The sequence below is a fragment of the Ptychodera flava genome, chromosome 10, assembly GCF_041260155.1.
Source record: "Ptychodera flava strain L36383 chromosome 10, AS_Pfla_20210202, whole genome shotgun sequence".
NCBI classification, from domain to species: domain Eukaryota; kingdom Metazoa; phylum Hemichordata; class Enteropneusta; family Ptychoderidae; genus Ptychodera; species Ptychodera flava.
In genome coordinates, this window is record NC_091937.1 from 34,357,481 (window position 1) to 34,379,990 (window position 22,510).

Below are 22,510 nucleotides of genomic sequence, written 5' to 3' on the forward strand. Positions count from 1 at the left end.
AATCCAATATGGCGGCCAAGGTCACGTGACCGCATGCGATTTTATTGGCAAATTTTTAAGACCTTAGGACCATGCTTGCTATACAAAAAATTTCAACTCGACTAGACCCCTAGGTTATCAAGAGAAGCCATTTTTAGATTTTTGGAAAATCCAATATGGCCGCCAGGTCACGTGACCAATCAAAATTTGTATACCCAGGTGCACGAGATCTCATAGGTACCTATTAGCCCTGCAAGTTTCAGAAGTTTGCGGTAAGCGGTGTTTGAGTTCTAGGTCGACAAAAAAAGAGCGGAAGAAAAAGAAGAAGAAGAAAGTTGAATTCCTACGAAAACAATAGGGGCCCAGCCGGTAGGCTTGGGCCCCTAATTAAAGCTGCAAGCAGCGTTGGCGGGGCCCAAGCGGTTAACATGGTTGAAAAATCTTGCACTAATGATATTATGTGCAAAATTAGAGCTTGCAAAAGTAGGATTTTGAACATCATCTAATAGTTACTGTACTTTGCACTTGGAATTTAATATTTTACAGAAAATCCAATATGGCGGCAAAACCACGTGACCGATCAAAATGCCTTTTGCAAACTTGAAAGAGATCACACTTAAGATGTTACACATAAAATTTCAGCTCAATCGGTGTGTTGGTTGTTGGGAGGAAAATTTTTAAAGATTAAATCATGATTTTCCTAAAATCCAATATGGCGGCCAAACCATGTGACAGATCAAAACACCTTTCGCAAACTTGAAAGAGATCACACTTTTTATGTTACATGTCAAATTTCAGTCGAATCGGTGTGTTGGTTCTGGAGAAGAAGATTTTTAAAGATTTAATCACGATTTTCGCAAAATCCAATATGGCGGCCAAACCACTTGACCGATCAAAACGCCTTTCGCAAACTTGAAAGAGACAACACTTAAGATGTTACATGTCAAATTTAAGTCAAATCGGTGAGTTGGTTCTGGAGAAGAAGATTTTTAAGGTTAAATCATGATTTTCGCAAAAATCCAATATGGCGGCCAGACCACATGACCGATCAAAACGCCTTCCGCAAACTTGAAAGAGATCACACTTAAGATGTTACACATAAAATTTCAGCTCAATCGGTGTGTTGGTTGTTGGGAGGAAAATTTTTAAAGATTAAATCATGATTTTCGCAAAATCCAATATGGCGGCCAAACCACGTGACCGATCAAAACGCCTTTCGCAAACTTGGAAGAGACAACACTTAAGATGTTACATGTCAAATTTCAGTCAAATCAGTGAGTTGGTTCTGGAGAAGAAGATTTTTAAGGTTAAATCATGATTTTCGCAAAAATCCAATATGGCGGCCAAACCACTAGACCGATCAAAACGCCTTTCGCAAACTTGAAAGAGACAACACTTAAGATGTTACATGTCAAATTTCAGTCGAATCGGTGTGTTGGTTCTGGAGAGAAGAGATTTTTAATTATTAAATCATGATTTTCGCAAAATCCAATATGGCGGCCAAACCACGTGACCGATCAAAACGCCTTTCGCAAACTTTAAAGAAATCATACTTAAGATGTTACATGTGAAGTTTTAGTCCAATCGGTGTTTTGGTTCTGGAGAAGAAGATTTTTAAAGATTAAATTGGTATTTTTCAAAAATCCAATATGGCGGCCAAGGTCACGTGACCGCATGCGATTTTATTGGCAAATTTTTAAGACCTTAGGCCATGCTTGCTATACAAAAAATTTCAAATCGACTAGACCCCTAGGTATTCTGGAGAAGCCATTTTTAGATTTTGGAAAAATCCAATATGGCCGCCAGGTCACGTGACCAATCGAAATTTGTATACCCAGGTGCACGAGATCTCATATGTACCTATTAGCCCTGCAAGTTTCAGAAGTTTACGGTAAGCGGTGTTTTGAGTTCTAGGTCGACAAAAAAAGAGCGGAAGAAAAGAAGAAGAAGAAGAAAGTTGAATTCCTACGAAAACAATAGGGGCCCAGCCGGTAGGCTTGGGCCCTAATTAAAGCTGCAAGCAGCGTTGGCGGGGCCCAAGCGGTTAACATGGTTGAAAAATCTTGCACTAATGATATTATGTGCAAAATCGAGCTTGCAAAAGTAGGATTTGAACATCTCTAATAGTTACTGTACTTTGCACTTGGAATTTAATATTTTATGGAAAATCCAATATGGCGGCAAAACCACGTGACCGATCAAAATGCCTTTCGCAAACTTGAAAGAGATCACACTTAAGATGTTACACATAAAATTTCAGCTCAATCGGTGTGTTGGTTGTTGGGTGGAAAATTTTTAAAGATTAAATCATGATTTTCCTAAAATCCAATATGGCGGCCAAACCACGTGACCGATCAAAACACCTTTCGCAAACTTGAAAGAGATCACACTTTTTATGTTACATGTCAAATTTCAGTCGAATCGGTGTGTTGGTTCTTGAGAAGAAGATTTTTAAAGATTTAATCACGATTTTTGCAAAATCCAATATGGCGGCCAAACCACGTGACCGATCAAAACGCCTTTCGCAAACTTGAAAGAGACAACACTTAAGATGTTACATGTCAAATTAAGTCAAATCGGTGAGTTGGTTCTGGAGAAGAAGATTTTTAAGATTAAATCATGATTTTCGCAAAAATCCAATATGGCGGCCAGACCACGTGACCGATCAAAACGCCTTCCGCAAACTTGAAAGAGATCACACTTAAGATGTTACTTATCAAATTTCAGTAGAATCGGTGTGTTGGTTCTGGAGAAGAAGATTTTTAAAGATTAAATCACAATTTTCGCAAAATCCAATATGGCGGCCAAACCACGTGACCGATCAAAACGCCTTTCGCAAACTTGAAAGAGATCACACTTAAGATGTTACATGTGAAATTTTAGTCGAATCGGTGTTTTGGTTCTGGAGAAGAAGATTTTTAAAGATTAAATTGGTATTTTTCAAAAATCCAATATGGCGGCCAAGGTCACGTGACCGCATGCGATTTTATTGGCAAATTTTTAAGACCTTAGGCCATGCTTGCTATACAAAAAATTTCAAATCGACTAGACCCCTAGGTTATCTGGAGAAGCCATTTTTAGATTTTTGGAAAATCCAATATGGCCACCAGGTCACGTGACCAATCAAAATTTGTATACCCAGGTGCACGAGATCTCATAGGTACCTATTAGCCCTGCAAGTTTCAGAAGTTTGCGGTAAGCGGTGTTTGAGTTCTAGGTCGACAAAAAAAGAGCGGAAGAAAAAGAAGAGAAGAAGAAAGTTGAATTCCTACGAAAACAATAGGGGCCCAGCCGGTAGGCTTGGGCCCCTAAATATTGAACTCCTATAAAACCAATAGGGGCCCAGCCGGTAGGCTTGGGCCCTAATTAATACGGATATACTGACTAAGTATGAAATCAATTGTACCCAAAGTTCTTAAGTTTCCCATATTCCATGATTTTTATGGTTTTCTTGCTCATTTGCACTTTTCCACACAAGCATGTCCTTTCAAACAAATTTTACAACTGACAATATCAAGTGTTTGCAGTGGGTGGTTTGAGAGACAGACAGACATACATACACACATACATACATACATACATACATACATACATACATACATACATACATACAAACATACATACAGAGAATGGATAGGTGTCATTGCCAAACACCCCACATTTCTCTCCCCCTCCCTCAATTATAATTATATGCCAGTACATATGATGGGAGCTACACAGAAGCTATATTTATTTGACAAACACAAATTTCTGTCTGTCCTATGAGCACTTACGATATTTTCTTCAATGTTGCTACCAAAATCTGCAACACTTCAATTATGGTACGCAGAGAAACAATGCTTTCCTTCTTGGTTGTGCCTTTGCTGCCATCGCTGTCAACTTTCACATATTTTGTTTTTGGAGCAGATACCGTTATCCAAAATTTGCTCAGGACACTGACCATTTCTTCGATGAGGTCACCATCACTGAAATAAATAAAAGGCAGACAATTGTTTCTGATTTCTCAATTTTCATTATTAACTCTCCGAAAATAAGAGAAATCACGAGTTTAAGACAATAAGCCTAAAAATTGGCATCGAAGTATTGACTTAACCCTTTCACCACCATGGTTTGTCCCAAATCCATTGTTTTTTTATGGTAAAGTTGGACCTGTACACAGGGAACTGGGGGTGAAAGACTTAAAGGTGGAATGCACCTCGGTGACAGATATTTGGACTCTAGAATTTTCACAGTTCTTCTCTGATCTCCAGCTTATGGGGTATACGAAACATTTCCACCATCTTTGTTTTTCAAAAATTGAACATTTTATTTTGCCTCATTGACGTAACGCAGGGATGGTGACCATTTTGAATTTCAAATATCGGTAAATGTTAGGTAATTTGTTAAATGCAAACTTTGCATAATGACCCCTGATTTTCATTCTTGATTTTGTAAGTTAATTGTTTAACTTTTCCTTGAAGAAACATTTGAGCAAAAGTTAAAGCCCTTCAGCTTACAGACGCTTACTACTTTAAAGTCAAGGCTTCTGTTATTCTTGATAATAACTTTCAGGTTTTATTTCGCTGTGCAAACCATAAACCTACGTGAAGCACAATTTGGTGACACAGCTCATATTCAGAAAGTTGTAATCTGTAAATATCTGAGGAGAGTTAATAAGTTTAGGACAATAATATGGGTAGGAGATGAGAAGCAACAATATAAAAATACCGCAATTATACGGTCGTGTGCTCAAATTTGATCAGAATTGGTACATACCAGTATGGGTTAACAAAAATCAACAATAAATGTTGTTTCTATCTGTTCAGCGCAGGAAAATTCTACGTTGATGTTATGACAATGATTTCTGCACAGTACAACCAGAAAAACAACAAGAAATATTTAAACCAGAAAAACAAGAATGACAAAAGTAATTAAGGTCTGAAATTTTAGGTACTGGAGGTCAACTTTAGCAACATGCATAGCTGAAAGGCAGCTAGCCCCTCTTAGTTTGACCATAGACGGTCTTCCTCCCCTCTACTGTCTATGGTTTGGGCAGTTCTGTTAATATGTAACAGTTCATAAACAACTCCCCTCTACTGACGGTCTTCCTCCCCTCTACTGTCTATGGTTTAGGCAGTTCTGTTAATATGTAACAGTTCATAAACAATGACAGGAAATGACTCAAGATAAGTGGAGTTTGCCTGTTTCTTACTGGCATGTAACTCCTGCACTCATGCAGAATTTCCCTTTTTCTTACCTCATTTGCACATTTTTGACACTGATGTGTTCATTTGAACAAATTCACATCTCAACCCCTACATCTACCTGTACACCAAATACTGAGACAGTAGCTTTGGCGGTATGGGAGCCTTTGTGTGTGACGGACATACATCCGCACATACCCACAAATATACAGACACAGACGCCACTCAGACTCATCATATAAGCTCTTTTTGGTATTTATATATAAAACCAAATATGAGCTAATAACTGAGAGGCACAGTAACGTGCTTAGGACTCCCTAGCTCCAACTTTAAAATTCAAATTCTATTTAAACTTAATACCATATGTCCCTATGCCTGTGCATGTTTTTAAGCAAAAATGTAGCTGGTGCCTTAGCCTATTCAGCTACCTTAAAACTCTTCTTTTGACAACTAAGAATGATTGGGAAGAGTACCTGTACACGCTGTGAGTTTTTATATGCAAATTTCCTAAAGTTTGCCAACATCTGGATTTCAAAATGGCTGCCATTCTCTCTGTATTGCACACAATGTGGAAACTATGCTATCAATGACGGAAAACGTGACAATCAAGGCGTTGTTGCTCTGTAGGTTTCAGAATGACTCCATAAAAGCAGTAAAGCAACAAAGACTTGTAGGATTTGGAGATAAAAAAATAGCGCCAATGGCACTTGATCACAACTGGCACATTGTGAAACTACTCATAATTAATGAGGTACAATATGTGGGTTGCATCATCGGTGTCCCATCATACCATATATGAAGGGTGTAGCACTTGTGGTTACTGAGTTATGGACAAATATGTATATTTCAGGTCAAATGTCACTGAGGTCATGTGACATTTTGTCAAAAAAATTGAATTGCTAAGTCATCCCTATACCAAAATCAGACCTAGCTCTATTGGCTCGCTCAAAATTAGATATGCACATAATTAATGAGGTACAATATGTGGCGTCATAAGGTGTCCCATCATACCATATATGAAGGGTGTAGCACTTGTACTGGTTACTGAGTTATGGACAAATATGTATATTTGAGGTCAAAGGTCACCGAGGTCACGGGATATTTTGTCAAAATATTTGATACATCTGCGTGAACGGAGGGACATGACCCAATCTATAAGGCCCTGGACTTCATCCATGGGGACTAAAAACTGTGTCACTGAATCCTTTTTGCAATATCAATATGATGAGAAACTAAATTTTTATTTTACTTGGCCTTATACATGGGATTCTATAGACAGCTGACTTATACATGGTAGTCTATGGTGGTGTAAACTAAAAAGTCCTCTAACATGGCCAAATCGACGTGCATCTGTATGGGGTAGGGTACTATCCTTGTGCAAAGTTTGAAAGAAATTGACCAGGGCATGTCTGAGATATCTGCGTGAACAGACGGACGGATGCACACACGGATGCAGGCACGCACACACGGACATGACCAAACCTATAAGTCCCCCCGGACGGTGTCCGTTGGGACTAATTAGACAGACCACGAAGTCAATGAGCAACATACAGCTGAAAGACTATTTTTCACATTGCGATTTTAAGTCCATTTTTATGAGAAAAGGGACATGTATATGTATATGGAGAAAAAAGCAGAAGACATATTTGTAAATTGTTTGTTAAGTGACAATCATATATGCATCTCTTGAAATTTGTGGTTATAAGGTATAACAGTAGTGTAAGAATAATGAGGTTAGAATAAGTTAGTAAAGCTAAGTTGACAGTCCTTGCCTTGAACAAGTCATCGTTGATGACACAGTCCCCACTTGTATATGGGTACTTTGATTACAGGTCCTCAGAGAGGATAGAGTCCTCTTCATTAGGTCTGTGATCGAAATACTTTTTAATAAATTCGCTTGATACATGTCTGAGTTGTGGTTCACGACATGAAAAAATCGTGATAAAATGGCCACACGGCGGCCATATTGGATCGTATCACAAGACAAATCAATGTGCATATGTATGACATAGGTCAATGTCCTTGTATCAACTTTGAATAAAATCGGTTGAGATATGCCTGAGTTATGGCTTTGTACATGAAAAAATCATAACCAAATGGCTACCATATTGGATCGTATCACAAAACAAATTGACTTGCATATGTATGTCATTGGTCAATCTCCTTGTACCAACTTCGAATAAATTCGCTTGATACATGTCTGAGTTATGGTTCCGGACATGAAAAAAACGTAAAAAAATGGCCACATGGCCGCCATATTGGATCTTATCACAAAACAATTCGATGTGCATGTGTTTTACATAGGTCAAAGTCCTTGTACCAACTTTGAATAAAATCGGTTGAGATATGCCTGAGTTATGGCTCTGTACATGAAAAAATCGTAACAAAATGGTTGCATCGCGGCCATATTGGATCATATCACAAAACAAATTGATGTGCATAGCTATAACATTGGTCAATATCCTTGTACCAACTTTCAATAAAATCGGTTGAAACATGCCTGAGTAATGGCTCTGTACATGAAAAAATCGTAATAAAATGGCCGCCTGGCGGCCATATTGGACTGTATCACAAAAAATTGAGGTGCATATGTATGACATAGGTCAATATCCTTGTATCAAGTTTGAATAAAATCGGTTGAGATATGCCTGAATTATGGCTCTGTATATGAAAAAATCGTAACAAAATGGCCGCACGGCAGCCATATTTGATCGTATCACAAAACAAATTGAGGTGCATATCTATGACATTGGTCAATGTCTTTGTACCAACTCTGAATAAAATCGGTTGAAACATGCCTGAGTAATGGCTTTGTACATGAAAAAATCGTAACAAAATGGCTGCCTGGCGGCCATATTGGATCGTATCACAAAACAAATTGAGGTGCATATCTATGACATTGGTCAATGTCTTTGTACCAACTTTGAATAAAATCGGTTGAAACATGCCTGAGTAATGGCTCTGTACATGAAAAAATCGTAATAAAATGGGCGCCTGGCAGCCATATTGGATCGTATCACAAAACAAATTGACGTGCATCTGTATGACATATGAAGTAATCCTTGTACCAAGTTTGAATAAAATCGCTCCAGGCGTCTCTGAAATATCTGCGTGAACGGACGGACGCACGCACGCACAGACGGACGCACGCACGGACGCACGCACGGACATGACCAAACCTATAAGTCCCCCCGGACGGTGTCCGTGGGGACTAATTAAGATTACAAAATTATACACTAAGCTGAGGAAATCTGAATGAAATAAATGTTGAAAAGTAGCAAAGTCATGGTCATCTTTTGTCTAATACCTTGTGTAAGTTCATGAACTTTACATAAATCTTGCTATAGATTTGTTGCTAATGGGCAATAACTGTGTTTCAGATCATTTGAGAGCAATCCATCCATGACAGGTTTAAATTGTAATATACTTCTATTTAAGGAGAGAAACTTCTCAAATAATTTTTTTCCCTGTAATTTCCTGTGAGAACACATGGACATGCTTAGGACTCTATGCTGGTGCTACCTTGATAACTAACCTACAACTTGTAACGGCATTGTCTAACCTGTTCACCCCAATTTCCTGTAGACAGGTCCACACTCACCATTGATAACAATGGGTTTGGGCCATACCATGGTAGTGAAAGACTGTAACATGTGAGGTCGTTGATACTTAATCTCAGGAATGTCAAAGTCTGTATATTGACTCAAGGATGTTTACTAACAAATGCTTAGGGTCATCTCAAAAGTGAGAATCTAAACTATGAAATATGTTTTTTTTATTGCTTTTGATACCCAAAAGAGCATAGAAATCTCTTATACTTCGAATCAGCCATCCTGCATATTTCTAACATTCATCAAAACCTCATTTCTGTTCCACAACTCATAAAACAGTCCACAATGCAGGATTGGTCTACATTCCAAAACTACATATATGAAAGACCCTAAAATCAATTAGTTAAAAGGGGGTTAGAAATTTCCCAAAACTATATAACCTCTGCTCTGTTTGGCACCATTTTTCCGAATTGGAACCTTGGAACCAGTCTATGTATTGGTACCAAATATCAACGCAGTCTGTTCAGCAGTTTTTGACTTTTTGTCGTTTACGGAAATGGACGACATCAAACACCAGTTGAAACCACCTCTATATCACAACTTCCAGTTGTGATAAAAGTCTATCCCACAGGCACATTCTGTTTCAACAGACCATAATGGATATATCAATTCACTGTTTTGAAAGATCAAGCTGTTAATGGAATATTATTTGCATTTGAACATCCTTGGGAGCATCTTATGCTGTCAGCATGACGTATGTATGAATATTGTTGACGTATCCAATTCAGAAAATGACTCATTATCAATGAAGACCAATCACTAGACAGATCTTTCCCTGTATAATTTGGAGGACAACTTTAAAAATTAGCAGCATCACTGCATCACACGTTTGACTGATGCTTTTAATGCGTACTGATATGCTAATGCTACATGTTCTGAATTCATGGTAAAACAAACTTGTGTTCGACATCTTATCCAGAGGGATGTTGAAAGAAAATGAAATTCTGTAAAGTGATACCACAAATCATTTATTATCGTAAGTTTTTAACACATTGTGTATTCTCGCTTTCCTGACAAGACAGAAAATTAAAATCTGACATTTATCAACTCTTACCAAGACGCAATATGCCCATGTAACCATGGTAACAGCCCTTGAAATCTGCTCAGATCTACAGCACCACCTCTGATTGCGACAGCTGCTTCCAGTATTCTCAATATCCGTTGCTGACAGCATAAAGGTGTCAAAAAGGGAAATTAGAAAAATATCAGAAATTAAAAGTTTTCACTCAAACAGATATGAACTGAAAATGCTCACGTGTTTCATTATATATTGCATTTATGTGCAAGTTTGAACCTTTGCTACATGCTTTGCTACATTTAAAGTGTTATGATCAACACAATGAATTTCACCACATCAATTCTAAAGGTCATTAAGTATTCAAATATGTAATTAGCTGAAATAAAAATAATTAATTTCTTTGAGTACTGTCATTGTATCACAATATAGCATGTGTAATTACCTTTGGTCAAGTCCTTCAAGCTCTATATGCCAAACCGTGAAAGCTTGTTAGCTATTTATGCAAATTATGAATTAGCTGACATGAAAATGCAAAATGACTTTCAATACTGTTATAACCTGGTATAATGATCAATGTACACAGCATGTTTCGCCAAATTTATCAAGTAAATGCCAGTATATATCCCTAATTGGAAGGTTCATTAAATATGCATATTGGGAATTGGCTGAAAAAAATGTCAAATGACTTTCAATAATCTTGTATCATAGTATCTTTAATGTACATAGCAAGTTTTGCCAACTTTGGTCAAGTCAAAACAGATAAATATCGCTAATAAATGCGGGATATCGGACCGCAGGCGGGCGAAGATTGCATTATAAGCGCGCCAACCCAAACTCACTGCATGGACATCACATTTACGAAATCGAAGTCCAAAGTCAACTACGTCATTGTTAGAATAAGAGAGGTTTTCCATAACACGGGAGCATACCACCACAAATTTTGCACAGATGGCGTTGCACTTGCATTGAAAAAGGGTGCATGGGAGCATGGGAACGCGGGCAGTTTCCCTCGCTATGGGTAGGAAATGCATTGAGCAAGACACACTTCCGGGTTCGCAAAAAAACAAGAGGATCCCATTTACGGGGCGCTCAAATATAACTATTTGCTGTGATACATAGCAGAGGCGTATATGTTTGTGATGCTGAGAATAACATCAGTAAATAAATGACGGGTTTTAAAAGTTGACGTTTTTTGCGATGAAAAAGACTTCTGAAGGTAGCTCGCTTGGGGAACACGTCATCCCGGCCGCTGTCCGCTTTGACCCCAGTAATTCACACTGGTTTTGGTCGGCCCCAGGTACCCAAGTCACTTCGACCCCGTCACACTTTTGCCTACATGTCCACGGAGACGATTCAACATGTTCCACAACAAAGCCAAGACAAAAATTGAAAATATCAATAAAATGGTTTCACAAAGGCTGAAATACACGATACTCGATGAAGTATGAAGTTTATGAAATGAAATCAAAATTGACAACACAAGTGTTTGTCTCGGGTAATACCACTTGAACTATTCTACAGACTGTTTTTTCCATACAGTGCAGTATTTGTCAGTGACAAATTAATCTTTGCAATACATTTTTTTGCGATGAGCTGGAAATTTGATTAATATCGAGTTAATGTACATAAATATTCCGTTATTTACTGGGACACGTTTATTTTCTCGATCCGCTATCTGCGGACTACGTGCTGAAGTACATTGACTGTTCATGTCAACGATCGTTTCTCCCTCTGCAGAGTTTCTGTATCCCGTTCAACAACGCTGTACCTCGATCACACGATAGTGACGCTATGTAGCTGTGCAGTATTGAAACTTATCATAAAATGGCCACCTCGTCTAACAGTAACAAGTATTGTCGGGATTATCGTACGGAAAAAGACTGCAAAAGTAAGACATGAATCTTCATCAGAATTGAACACATCATGATTGTACACGAGTATCAACCGTGAATGCACGTTGAGCTCGGCAGTTACACAAGCATGGTACGCTACATGCATAGCCCTACGAGTATGGCGACAGTGTCCGGCTTTGGCTACGCCGGGGGCTACGCCGCCTACCGGAGGTGGGAGGCGGCGTAGCCAAAGCCGGACACTCTCGCCATACTCGTAGGGCTAGCTACATGCACTGCCGCGATGCCGATCGTATGCATTCCAAGGCCTATCCCGGAATTTGTTTCACAAACAATCTCAAAGGAGAGCAAACATACTTCTATGGACAATGACGAATACGTTTCATGGCGAAGCAAAATCAAAACAGTGCAGAAGTACATGAAGTAGGTCATGGCCTTGGACTCTGTGCACGAACCTGATTGGACACTTCAATACCTTTGACCCAAAGTTATTATTCATCAGCACTTCCATGCCATGAGGCTAGGTAGAGAACGTATTAGCCCTGCGTACGATGCTGTGTGTTCCGCTACAGCTAATAGCCCCGCTCACCACAGCCCTGCAAAGACCCGTACGTAGAGTTGGTGACTTCAAATCCATTTTTGGACTTGACGTAAAAAGCCAAATTACTGCCGAAATTCAGCGTTCTTGGGCCCAAGTCGTATCCCTGCCTACCTCAGCTACTCGATCGCTTCCAAAAATGCCAGTCTTTTATTCTTTTTTCGTAAATAACCGTCGATGTCGGCAACTCTCTTGCTAGCCCTGCGTACGTACGCAGTGTACGCTGTGTGTTAGGAACGCACACAGGGAATGCACAGCGTACACTGCGTACGTACGCAGGGCTAGCGAGAACGTATGTACTCATTTCTGGCGATCGAGCAGCGAGGGAAACAATCAATTACCAAGGATAAAGCTAATTTGCTAAACGATATTTTATCTTGAATAGTGAGTTGAATGAGTAATAAAATATCATATTTTTAATGTTCAATACGAGGTTGAAACACGGAGGGACCGTGGTTGAAACCAGAGCTATCCAGCTGTAGCCAACCTGGACAAGCACTTTTCACAGCGCCCTCAAACAGTCGATTGTTTTTCACTTGTCATACGCGGCGTAACAGAAAAATTAAAACTTTCATAACTTCATTAATATCCAAGCCACGCCCACCAAAACCTTTTCAGTTCTAGCCATTTGAATTCTGAAGATGTCTACCAAATTTGACTGAAATACGTTCAGCCGTTTTTGAGAAAATGGACCAACAGACAGACAGACACACAGACAGACAGACAGACAGACAGACAGACAGACAGACATCGCTGCGACATATGCTCACGTGTTCACACGTGAGCAAAAAATGTTTATAATAGGCTCACAGCCATGCAAGGAAAGCTCTACGCACTTTAAAAAAGAAGGTTGGCCTTTTCTTCAAGCAAAATACACTGCTTCACCCTGCATGAAACTTTGGACTGTCCATGAATATTTTTCCTGTACATTTCAACTCAATGAGCAAAATGCATGGATGAATACTCTGTCTTAGCAATCTAAGCCCAATTTTTAAACAATCAGTCATTGAAATATGACTTCTCAGAACTTGAAAGAAACCAAATCATTTGTGATGGGTTACAGGCAAGACAAGTTAATTAGAGTTTCACTGCACATTTCACTGTCTTCCTTCGGGGAGTAGCAAGTGAGAGGTTGTCGGGATATAGAAACAGTGTAGAGGCTCAAAAGTGTTCGAAGATAACACTGTTTATTTCTTGTAAATGGATATTACATACTGCCAGGTGTTGCAGATTGACGTCAAAGTGAATGACCTCTGTACAGAGTTGTCCAATGAAGGTGTTGAAAAGGTGTTCTGTCTGTCTTACCTTTGTACTTTTACTGCAAGTTGGTGAACCAAAGAAGGCCATTAGAAGCTTGAAGACAAAGCATTTCTTGCTGTAGATGTAATAGTCATACTGATCCTTCAGACCACTCTCACAAAGCTGTAGTATCCAGTCATGTTGCAGCTTGTACTGAAGAAACAATTTGCAAAAAAATATGAGCTAAAAAATGATGTAAGGATGACACAGAACATGACGTTCCGAGCCGTTGCATATTGCAAACTAGCTATGGGGTAGTGTGATGGTGTTACAATATTTGTGTAATAAAGAAACTGAAGGTACTAAATTAATCATTTCAGAAATGAGAAAATCAGGAAAGATAAGCGTTCTTTTTTTCTTGATGGAAGATTGGTCTGTCAGTCAGGATATAATTTCAGGAAAACATGTAAAATCTTCCAAATACTAAACTCCGTGACCGAATCATACTGGTAGAATTGAGGTTTATAATTCACTGAGACAAATAGTGTCCTTTCAAAAACTATAGCTCGTCTTTCGTATCTCCCTTTACTTAATGCAACCAAATGTTGTACATGGGTCAGATGCCAACTTGTACCGCTATTTTGGGGAGTATGCAGTAGTGCTAAATCTAGCCATGCCATAGGAGTTGTTCATTTTCATGTATTTCCTTATTTGAGCAATGAGAAACTCAGGAAAATTTGCCCTGACAGAAATGCCCTTTGAAAACTTGTGCATAAAAAGATGACATTACTGATACAATGCTGTTCTTAAGGTACACTGTGGTTCGGGAACAGATAGGCAGACTCTCGACTTTTACAATTCTTTTCTGATCTACCACTGGTGGGGGTTCATGTTAAAGCTGTTGGTGTGAGAAAACTTTGTACCATCTTGTCAGAAATTTATCAGAAATTTTACTTGGTCCGTGAGTTAACACAGGGATGGCGGCCATTTTTAATTTCAAATATTGGTAAATCTTGGGTAATTTTTCTCTAGTACCAAAATTTGCACAGTGATCCCCGATTTTTAGCTCACATGTTCACACGTGGGCTAATGTCATAGCGATGTCTGTCTGTCTGTCCATGTGTGTGTTAGTGTGTGTGTGTGTCTGTCTGTCTGTATGTCTGTTTACACGATAACTCAAAAAAGCCTGAACAGATTCAAGTCAGATTTGGTACACAGGTACCATATGCTACTTGCAAGAACTGATTAGATTTTGGTTAGTGTGGCTTGCATATTAATGAAGTTATGCAATATCATTTTTTTCCGTACAATAGTTTCCCTATGGAGACGGTAATGACAGTATAGACATACATCAAGAAATACTGCACAAAATTTCATGAAACTTTTCACAGATGACAATCTCAGAACATAATGATGATACTGTGAGTGTCATGTCAATTATCTGCTCATTTGCATATTTAATGAACTTTTGTTATTAGTGACATAACTCTGAAATTCCTGCACCAAACTTGATGATACGTGCAACACATATTGATCTGATATATATCTAATTATACTTAGAAGCATTGGGCAGTGTCAAATTATTAAATAGCTCATTTGCATATTTTATGAAGTTTTATAATTAGTCATATAACTCTGATATAACTGCACCAAATTTGATGAATTCTGCTGCAGATACTGATCTGACTGATATCTAACTGTGGTGTAAAGCACTTAGTAGTGTCAAGTTAATGAAGGGTTCATTTGCATATTTAATGAACTTTGTAATTAGGTATATAACTCTAAAATTACGGCACCCAAGTCAGTGAAATCTGGTACAGATATTGATCTGATAAATATCTAATTGTACTGACAAGCATTTGGCAGTGTAAAGTTAACAAATAGCTCATTTGCATATTTTATGAAGTTTTGTAATTAGTCATATTACTCCGAAATAACTGCACCAAATTTGATGAAATCTGCTGCAGATACTAATCTGACAGATATCCAATTGTGGTGTAAAGCATTTAGTTGTGTGGAGTTAATTAAGGGTTCATTTGCATATTTAACGAACTTTGCAATTAGTGATATTACTCCAAAATTACAGCATTACATTTGATGAAACTTGCTACAGATATTGATCTGATAAATATTTAATTGTACCGAGAAGCATTGGGTGTGTCAAGTTAATAATTAGCTCATTTACATATTTAATAAAGTTTTGTAATTAGTGATTTAACTCTGAGAGTACTGTGCGAAAGTTGATGAAACCTGCTACATATAATGATATAACAGATATCTGATTGTTCTTATTACACACCTCACACGGGTGTCGATTATATTGGTATGAATTGGGTTTATTGACAGGAATATTGAAAAACATTATACAATAAATCCTCGTCAGAGATAGTTACTCTGGCAGTAGACCGTATACACGTATAGTCTTATCAGGAGTCTGTCTTCCACTCTGCGTCGTGTGCTCAATTGAACTGCTGTCAGAATATACAATGTCTGTCTTATTTGTTTTTGTGTTTTGGTTAGTGATTAATCTGAGGTCTGCAAATGTTGCGTAACATCTTGCTCGTCGTCGTTTGAGACAGGTCAAAGGTACAATTGTTTTACACAACTTAATAACAGTCAAAAAGTATGCAGTAATTCGTGTCATACTGTATTATTTCATGCGTCCAGTAGCGTCTGATAAATGTCAATACATGTCGTGTCATCAGCAGTCAATTTCAATGCATGATAACTAAGTTTGTAATTTTGTCAAACTCAAAATCTGTACAAGTCATTCATATAACACGTCATTCCTTCCATTCAGGGGTCACATTAGCACACGTTGTTCTGTTGAGTAAATGCTAAAATTTTCTAGTCTGTTCACCGGATATCAACACGTGAGCACATTCAGTTCATATCTGGTTAACTTCTTGATTTTGAAAGAGAATGGATGAAATATTCCTTGAGAAAAGGCCGGTTGTATAAAAGTTTAAGTCACTTTCGAGACACATACTACCTTAAGCTTACCTCTATGTCAGAACTAAAAAGCAGTCGCTGAAACTGAGGCACCAAGAGCAGGTTGAATTCCGGCTTGATCAGGAGGAACTTGTGCACCATGGAGTACATGGCATCTTCCGCATCAAAGAAAATCTGGGCTGCCTTAGCCATGAAAATAACCATGACGCTGGAAAGTCTTGTGTTGGGTTCAGTTATAGAGTTCTTCAAGCAGTTCAAAAGATAAAGGATCTGTACCAAAATATAAACCACGACAATACAATAGAAATAATTGATCGCTCATTGTGGAGTATATCTTCCTAACTGCACCCGAATATTGAGCACTGGTTAAAAAATTGCACCCTATTTTCCTGTTCATAAATCAAGCCTTACCAATGGAATTACCGTGACTGAGCCAAGTCATTGATGATAAGGGTTATCAGATGTGTAGTCTGTGGGTAATTTATGTAGAGTGTGCCTCTGGGACAGATATTCGAACACTTAGATGTTTACAATATATACTACTATGCTGCTTGTCTGAACTTATTTCAAAGCTTGTAGAGTGAATGAATTTTCACTGCCTAACTTTGTATGGGCATTAGATATGCATAGCTTCCCTACAGACAGTCTGTCCCGACTATCTCATGAATATAACGTACAATTTTTCTTCTGTAACATGTTTTATTTCTGTTCGGTACTTCATGCAGTGTTCGTTGGTTTCATGTTTTCTTTCAGTTCAGTGCGTCATGCAATGTTTGTTTTGTCTATGCTGCTTCAGTTGGGCTCTTAACTGACAAGATTTCTATTCCTGACACTTCAATAGCAGCTCTGAAGGAAAAAACATGTCAAGCTAAAGCTGTGATGTAAGTGGATTCAATGACACTTGCCTGCCTCTTTTCTTGAAAGCGTGCACCTTCAAGGTGACTGTAAAAACTTCTTATAATGTAAAAGCCAGCAGCTCTCATCAAAGAATCATTGCTGCTGAGTGTTGCTATGGCAACTCCCAAACCATGCCACTCCACAAACCTCCTGCAGTCAACAACTGATTCTGTGAACAAAAAAACACAGAATTATAAAATTTCAAGGAAATTTCTCAAATTTGAGGTACGAATTGTGCCAAAAAATGAAAGTTTTTGATAAAAAAGCTTACCAGGTGTTAAAAGATGACTGAACAATGGAAGAAGAAAACATGGATCGTAGATTGGTAGATTATCACTCTTGTTGTCATGGTAACTGGGCACCAGCCGCCTCTTCACCGGAAACTTCATCACCGTCTGGTGCATCTTATCTTTATCGAGCAAGTTCAACACATCTCGTAGAGACGGTTCATTCCATAAACTCCTACCGAATTTCTTCCTCTTTGTGTGCTGGTCAAGGCCGGACGGACCCCAAATGTACGGTCTGAAAACAGACAAAGCCAATATCACTGACGTGTGAACTGAGGAGTTGCAAGGATCTTGTGTTTTTCATCTGGATTGCAATTTATTTTTGAGCTGACACAGCACCTATAATAAAGAACTCTGAAAATATTATTTTAGGTGGTTTTGTACACAAGGAAGACAATTTTTTTTAAAAGCAAATTTATTTTTAAACGAAGATAACCCATTAGCACTATACATTTTCAAAGAGGAGAGCATCTACACTTAATTTTTGTATTTCAATAAAACTTGATACCCCTTTATGAAATTTAAAATGTCAGTTGAAAGAGGAATTATGGTCTCATAAATAAATATGCTCCATTTTTATCTAAAAGACACTCCGATGATCTTGGAACAGGTGAAGGTGTCAAATCATCAAACTGTACCACTTTGTTTCATTGCATAAACATTTATTGGTGGGGAGGGGGATGGCAGGGTTGTCACAACCAAACAACCTCATGCTTGGCAGTCCGTATCATGGCTTCCCCCCCCCCCCCCACCCCTGTACTTTTAAAGGTATGCAGTCACCTGTAATCTAAATATGCCCATATATGGTCAAAGGGGCATTCCTCGGTCTTCAAAATGCCCATGTGAGGGCACTATTTTTAAAAAGTGGCCACCCGCTTAAAATCTGTGATTGGTTAGATTTTCTCTTTCCATGGTAACTGTGGCAAAATTGGAACAGGTAACAGTATACCTTTAATATAGGCCCCCGTTTCAAAATTTAGTGAAACCCCTGCCTTCATTTTGAACACTGGATACATCAGCAAGGTGTACTGAGGCCAACTTGTGACAATTTGGTGTTTTTATTGGCACTTTCCATGCATCACTTAATTACCATTCCAGTGAACTCAAGATGCTAACTTCATGAATATTATAATTTTCTCCATTATATTGGTGAACATGCTGTGGATACTTCTTTTGCATGCATTAAGCAATAGTGGACACTTTCTTTGTCAAAAGCAGTACTGATAATCAGTTATTATGGCCACTTCATCTGTGTAAAACAGAACTGCTGACTGGAATGCATAATTAATTAGAGACTAGCCTGTTCATATATCCAATATTGAAAGTAAGGTACATGGTTCAAATGATAGGTACGAAACTAAAAGTAGATAAAACAACTTTCACACAGCTGGTGACAAACAACTCTGATGAATTTCAAAGTCTCATCATCTCACTAGAAACAGGAAAAGTCTACTACATAATCTAGGTCACTACGTGAGAATTTGCTTTTTTTATCTGTTTAAATTTGACCAAAAAACTACTCATGCCTTACCTGTACTCCCACATGTCAGCTTCATTGTTCTCATAAATATTCATGAGGCACAGCAGTAACTTGTCCGTCCTGCTCAGAGTGGCTCCGTAAGCGCCGAGAAGTACGGCAAAGTGAGCGGTATCGCAGCACGTTGGATTTAGTTTTGCCATTGTTATCATCAGCTCAACCAAAGTCTCTGTAGGCGGTGGGGAAAAAAATATACCATTGGTAGTGGCTGTCAGGGCACTTTTTGATTTCAGATGTTGATAAACAACACTATAAAAAGATGAAGGTGAGTCTGTGTGTGGATATTTTGATTTCTTCACTATCTTGCTTCGATTCCGACAAACAATGTTGTTCACTTGGCTCCAATATTTTAACTTTGCAATTTTGTGACATGATTCCTCTTTAGCTGTTACATTAATATACATTAAAAACTGACAACATATTACAAAATTTAAAACCATCATAAAATTGCGGGATGGGAAATCTCTGTCACAAAGTTTATCTAATTCAAGATTTTTGATCATGAAAATCTCTGTACAGTCCATGTTCTGCCAGCTGTCTGCCAGGAGTTTATTTTAAGAATGACTCTCTCGATAAATTTGTTCTGAGCTGCTCTGTCAGTACATTTTTCAGAGATCTAGTGAAAGAAGGGAAATTTTTTCAAAACTTCTTTCATATCTGCTATCCATGTCTGAGTGAATGTCATACGGGCTCCAAAATTCACAATAAACGATAATAATAATACTTATGATGACAATAATAATACTTATGATTGCTATCACTAAATCATCCTGATGATGATCATGATTTCAATAAAAGACAGTAACTGACCTTTCACCTCTGCCTTTTTCTCTTCATTCTCTTGAGAATCTGTTGTCAACATCACTGACAAGAACAATGAGTGACTGACCAACATCTGGTAGATTGTGGGTAGGTGTATGACACCTTCCAGTTTTGGCAAACCACTAGAATCATAAACCTTCAATACAAGTGAGGTGAGTGTTTGCAGGTACATTTTACTCTCGTATTTTCTCCTCAGTCCAGTTTTCACAAATCTGTTCCAGACTGGAGCAAAATCTTTGTCGGTTGTCAGGGATTCTACAGTCTTGGAGAGAGAAAACCAGAGAGCTATTGTTATTAAAATTGCTCTACATATTGACTTCTAGCTAGCATATGATAACATACACCGCAACTAGCACAAGAGTGCACCCTGGAATTGAGGTCATTGGATTATGGCTGGAAATTAAAAGGTGTGTACAACTGTAGTTACAGAATTCAACACACGAATTCTCTTTACTTGCAGTGCCTTGTCTGTGGAATGAAGGTTTTAGTCAACTCATGTAATGCAAAATTATAGCAAATAACAATAAAATATCAAAAGTTTAACAAAAGTGGACAAAATTTTCCATTTTAAGTTTGCAAAGATATTTTGAAAAGGTACTCCAACGTGTTAAAGGAATAAAATGGCCTCATACAGAAAGTACAAAACAAACTTGAGAAGTAAAGTGTCATTAAATATGTCACTGAAACCAAATTATTGGGATCATCTATAATACAATTACAAGGGTGACTTTATGTTGTTCCACACAAATATACAAAAGGTGCAACATTATTATATTTACGCCACTTTTACCTATCACACCACTTCCAAATGTAGAGGTCCATCTTTTCCTTAGAAAACCATGGATTTAGGCCAAACTATAGTGGTGCAGGGGTCAAAGCTCATGAAACTTGAGAACATGGAACTTACTGACAGAAGATTGACTAAAATGTCATGAAGCAGACTTTCCAGTTGAATGTCCAGTTTTTCTGGCTTGTGCAGAATGCAAAGACACCGCAAACAGTCAGTGATGTACGCCATCTTCAAGTCTTGTGACTTCTCGAAATCTTCTGAAGATTTGATGGACTTGATAATATTCAGGCCAGCTTGAACCTGGTATCTGTAGTCACAGAAGAGTAATTAGAGGTCATTACCAAACATTTTCCCCGTGTCGTATCAGCATGAGTGTCATTTGTGCTGTGTCAGACACAAGACAAAGTTTTTTTACACTGAGAGTTGGCATGTCAACAGGTGTAGCATGCGTGATATTGCTGTCACACCATGTGCTTGCTACCTATTCGGTGGTAGACCGTGCCATGCAAATGGTAGCATGTTTGCTAGAGCTGGTACCAAAAATTACAAGAACTTTGTAATGGAAAAACTATGGGATACCATTAAATGATTCAACATACTACTCCTGTATTTAGCTACCAGAAATATCCTTGCTCCTCAAAGCCCTTCGAAATTTTATGTCAGCAACATTACATCGTAGGCTGAGAGCCACAGCCATCTTGTTTGTTTACTCTGTTTACTATCAAATTGCACATGTAGTTTGGGAACACTCCAAAACTGATACGACGTTTATCGCGTATATCCCAATGTTTACTGTAAAATATCATGGCTGATATTTTATGGTAAACAGCAGCATGGAGTGACATGGGCACTAGGTATATGATAAGGCTTGTTTACTGTTGGTTCTAGGTAAGAAATTTTACAGAAGTGATGTCCATGGCATGATGTAAGCCCTAGCAATGTGCCTGCAAGTGTGCGTGTGCTAAACTGAATGTTTATGTAAAAGGACAGCAAATGCTTAATTTGCACAAAAATGTATTCATTTCACATTTCTAACATGATAAGTGCTGTTTGATCATGTTTAACATGATGTTGATTAATAACAAATGGGGAATATTTATCATCCTACAAGCATGCACTATATGACATGATTCTGCACTCCAATATTACAGGGTCTCTTCATCAGTGACAGTGTTTGTACATGTGTATGTTTGGATTTGTACGAAGACAGAATCTCTGAAACCAAAATACTATGTACCTCTCTTCAAATAATAGTAATGTCTGATATTCTTGTTACGCTTACATAAAAATGTAAAACACTGTTTCTCTGACTTCTTAAAATATGTTATTCATCATAAAATGTACTTTCACACAAAATTGAAATCCAAAACTAATAAGGTTAATTGAAAACATTGTGCCTGTTTAGCTTTGGAAATCCACTTTGTCTGATTAAAGAAACACCACACATTTCTTTCTCCAAACATCAAAGTAGAATGCATCTCAGGGACAGATATCACGGCTCTCAAATGTTTACAATTCTTTTCTGATCTATCGCTTGTAAGGGCTCATCTTGAAGCTCTTCAAGGACAAAAATTTCACAAGCTTAGTTTTTTTAAAAATTTAAAATTTTATTTTCCCCATAGAGTTAATGCAGGGATGGCCGCCATTTTGAATTTCAAATATCGGAAGATATCAGGCAATCTTGTTTTTCTAGTACCAAACTTTGTGTGATGAATCCTGATTTTAATTCTTGATTTGGTAAGGAAAT

The 22,510-nt window shown here is 38.1% G+C and overlaps 1 protein-coding gene across 1 annotated transcript in view; it reads right to left on the minus strand.

Moving 5' to 3' along the window:
- The window catches only part of LOC139142600 (nucleolar pre-ribosomal-associated protein 1-like), a 52,922-nt gene that overhangs the window by 11,073 nt on the left and 19,339 nt on the right, over positions 1-22,510 (minus strand). Inside the window, exons 21-29 of the mRNA XM_070712593.1 lie at positions 20,881-21,070; positions 19,962-20,235; positions 19,146-19,320; positions 17,599-17,849; positions 17,336-17,496; positions 16,482-16,700; positions 13,545-13,691; positions 9,828-9,937; positions 3,753-3,944 (exon numbers count right to left, since the gene is read on the minus strand). Coding sequence (XP_070568694.1) covers positions 3,753-3,944; positions 9,828-9,937; positions 13,545-13,691; positions 16,482-16,700; positions 17,336-17,496; positions 17,599-17,849; positions 19,146-19,320; positions 19,962-20,235; positions 20,881-21,070 — 1,719 coding nt within the window. The remainder of the gene's footprint in view (positions 1-3,752; positions 3,945-9,827; positions 9,938-13,544; positions 13,692-16,481; positions 16,701-17,335; positions 17,497-17,598; positions 17,850-19,145; positions 19,321-19,961; positions 20,236-20,880; positions 21,071-22,510) is intronic.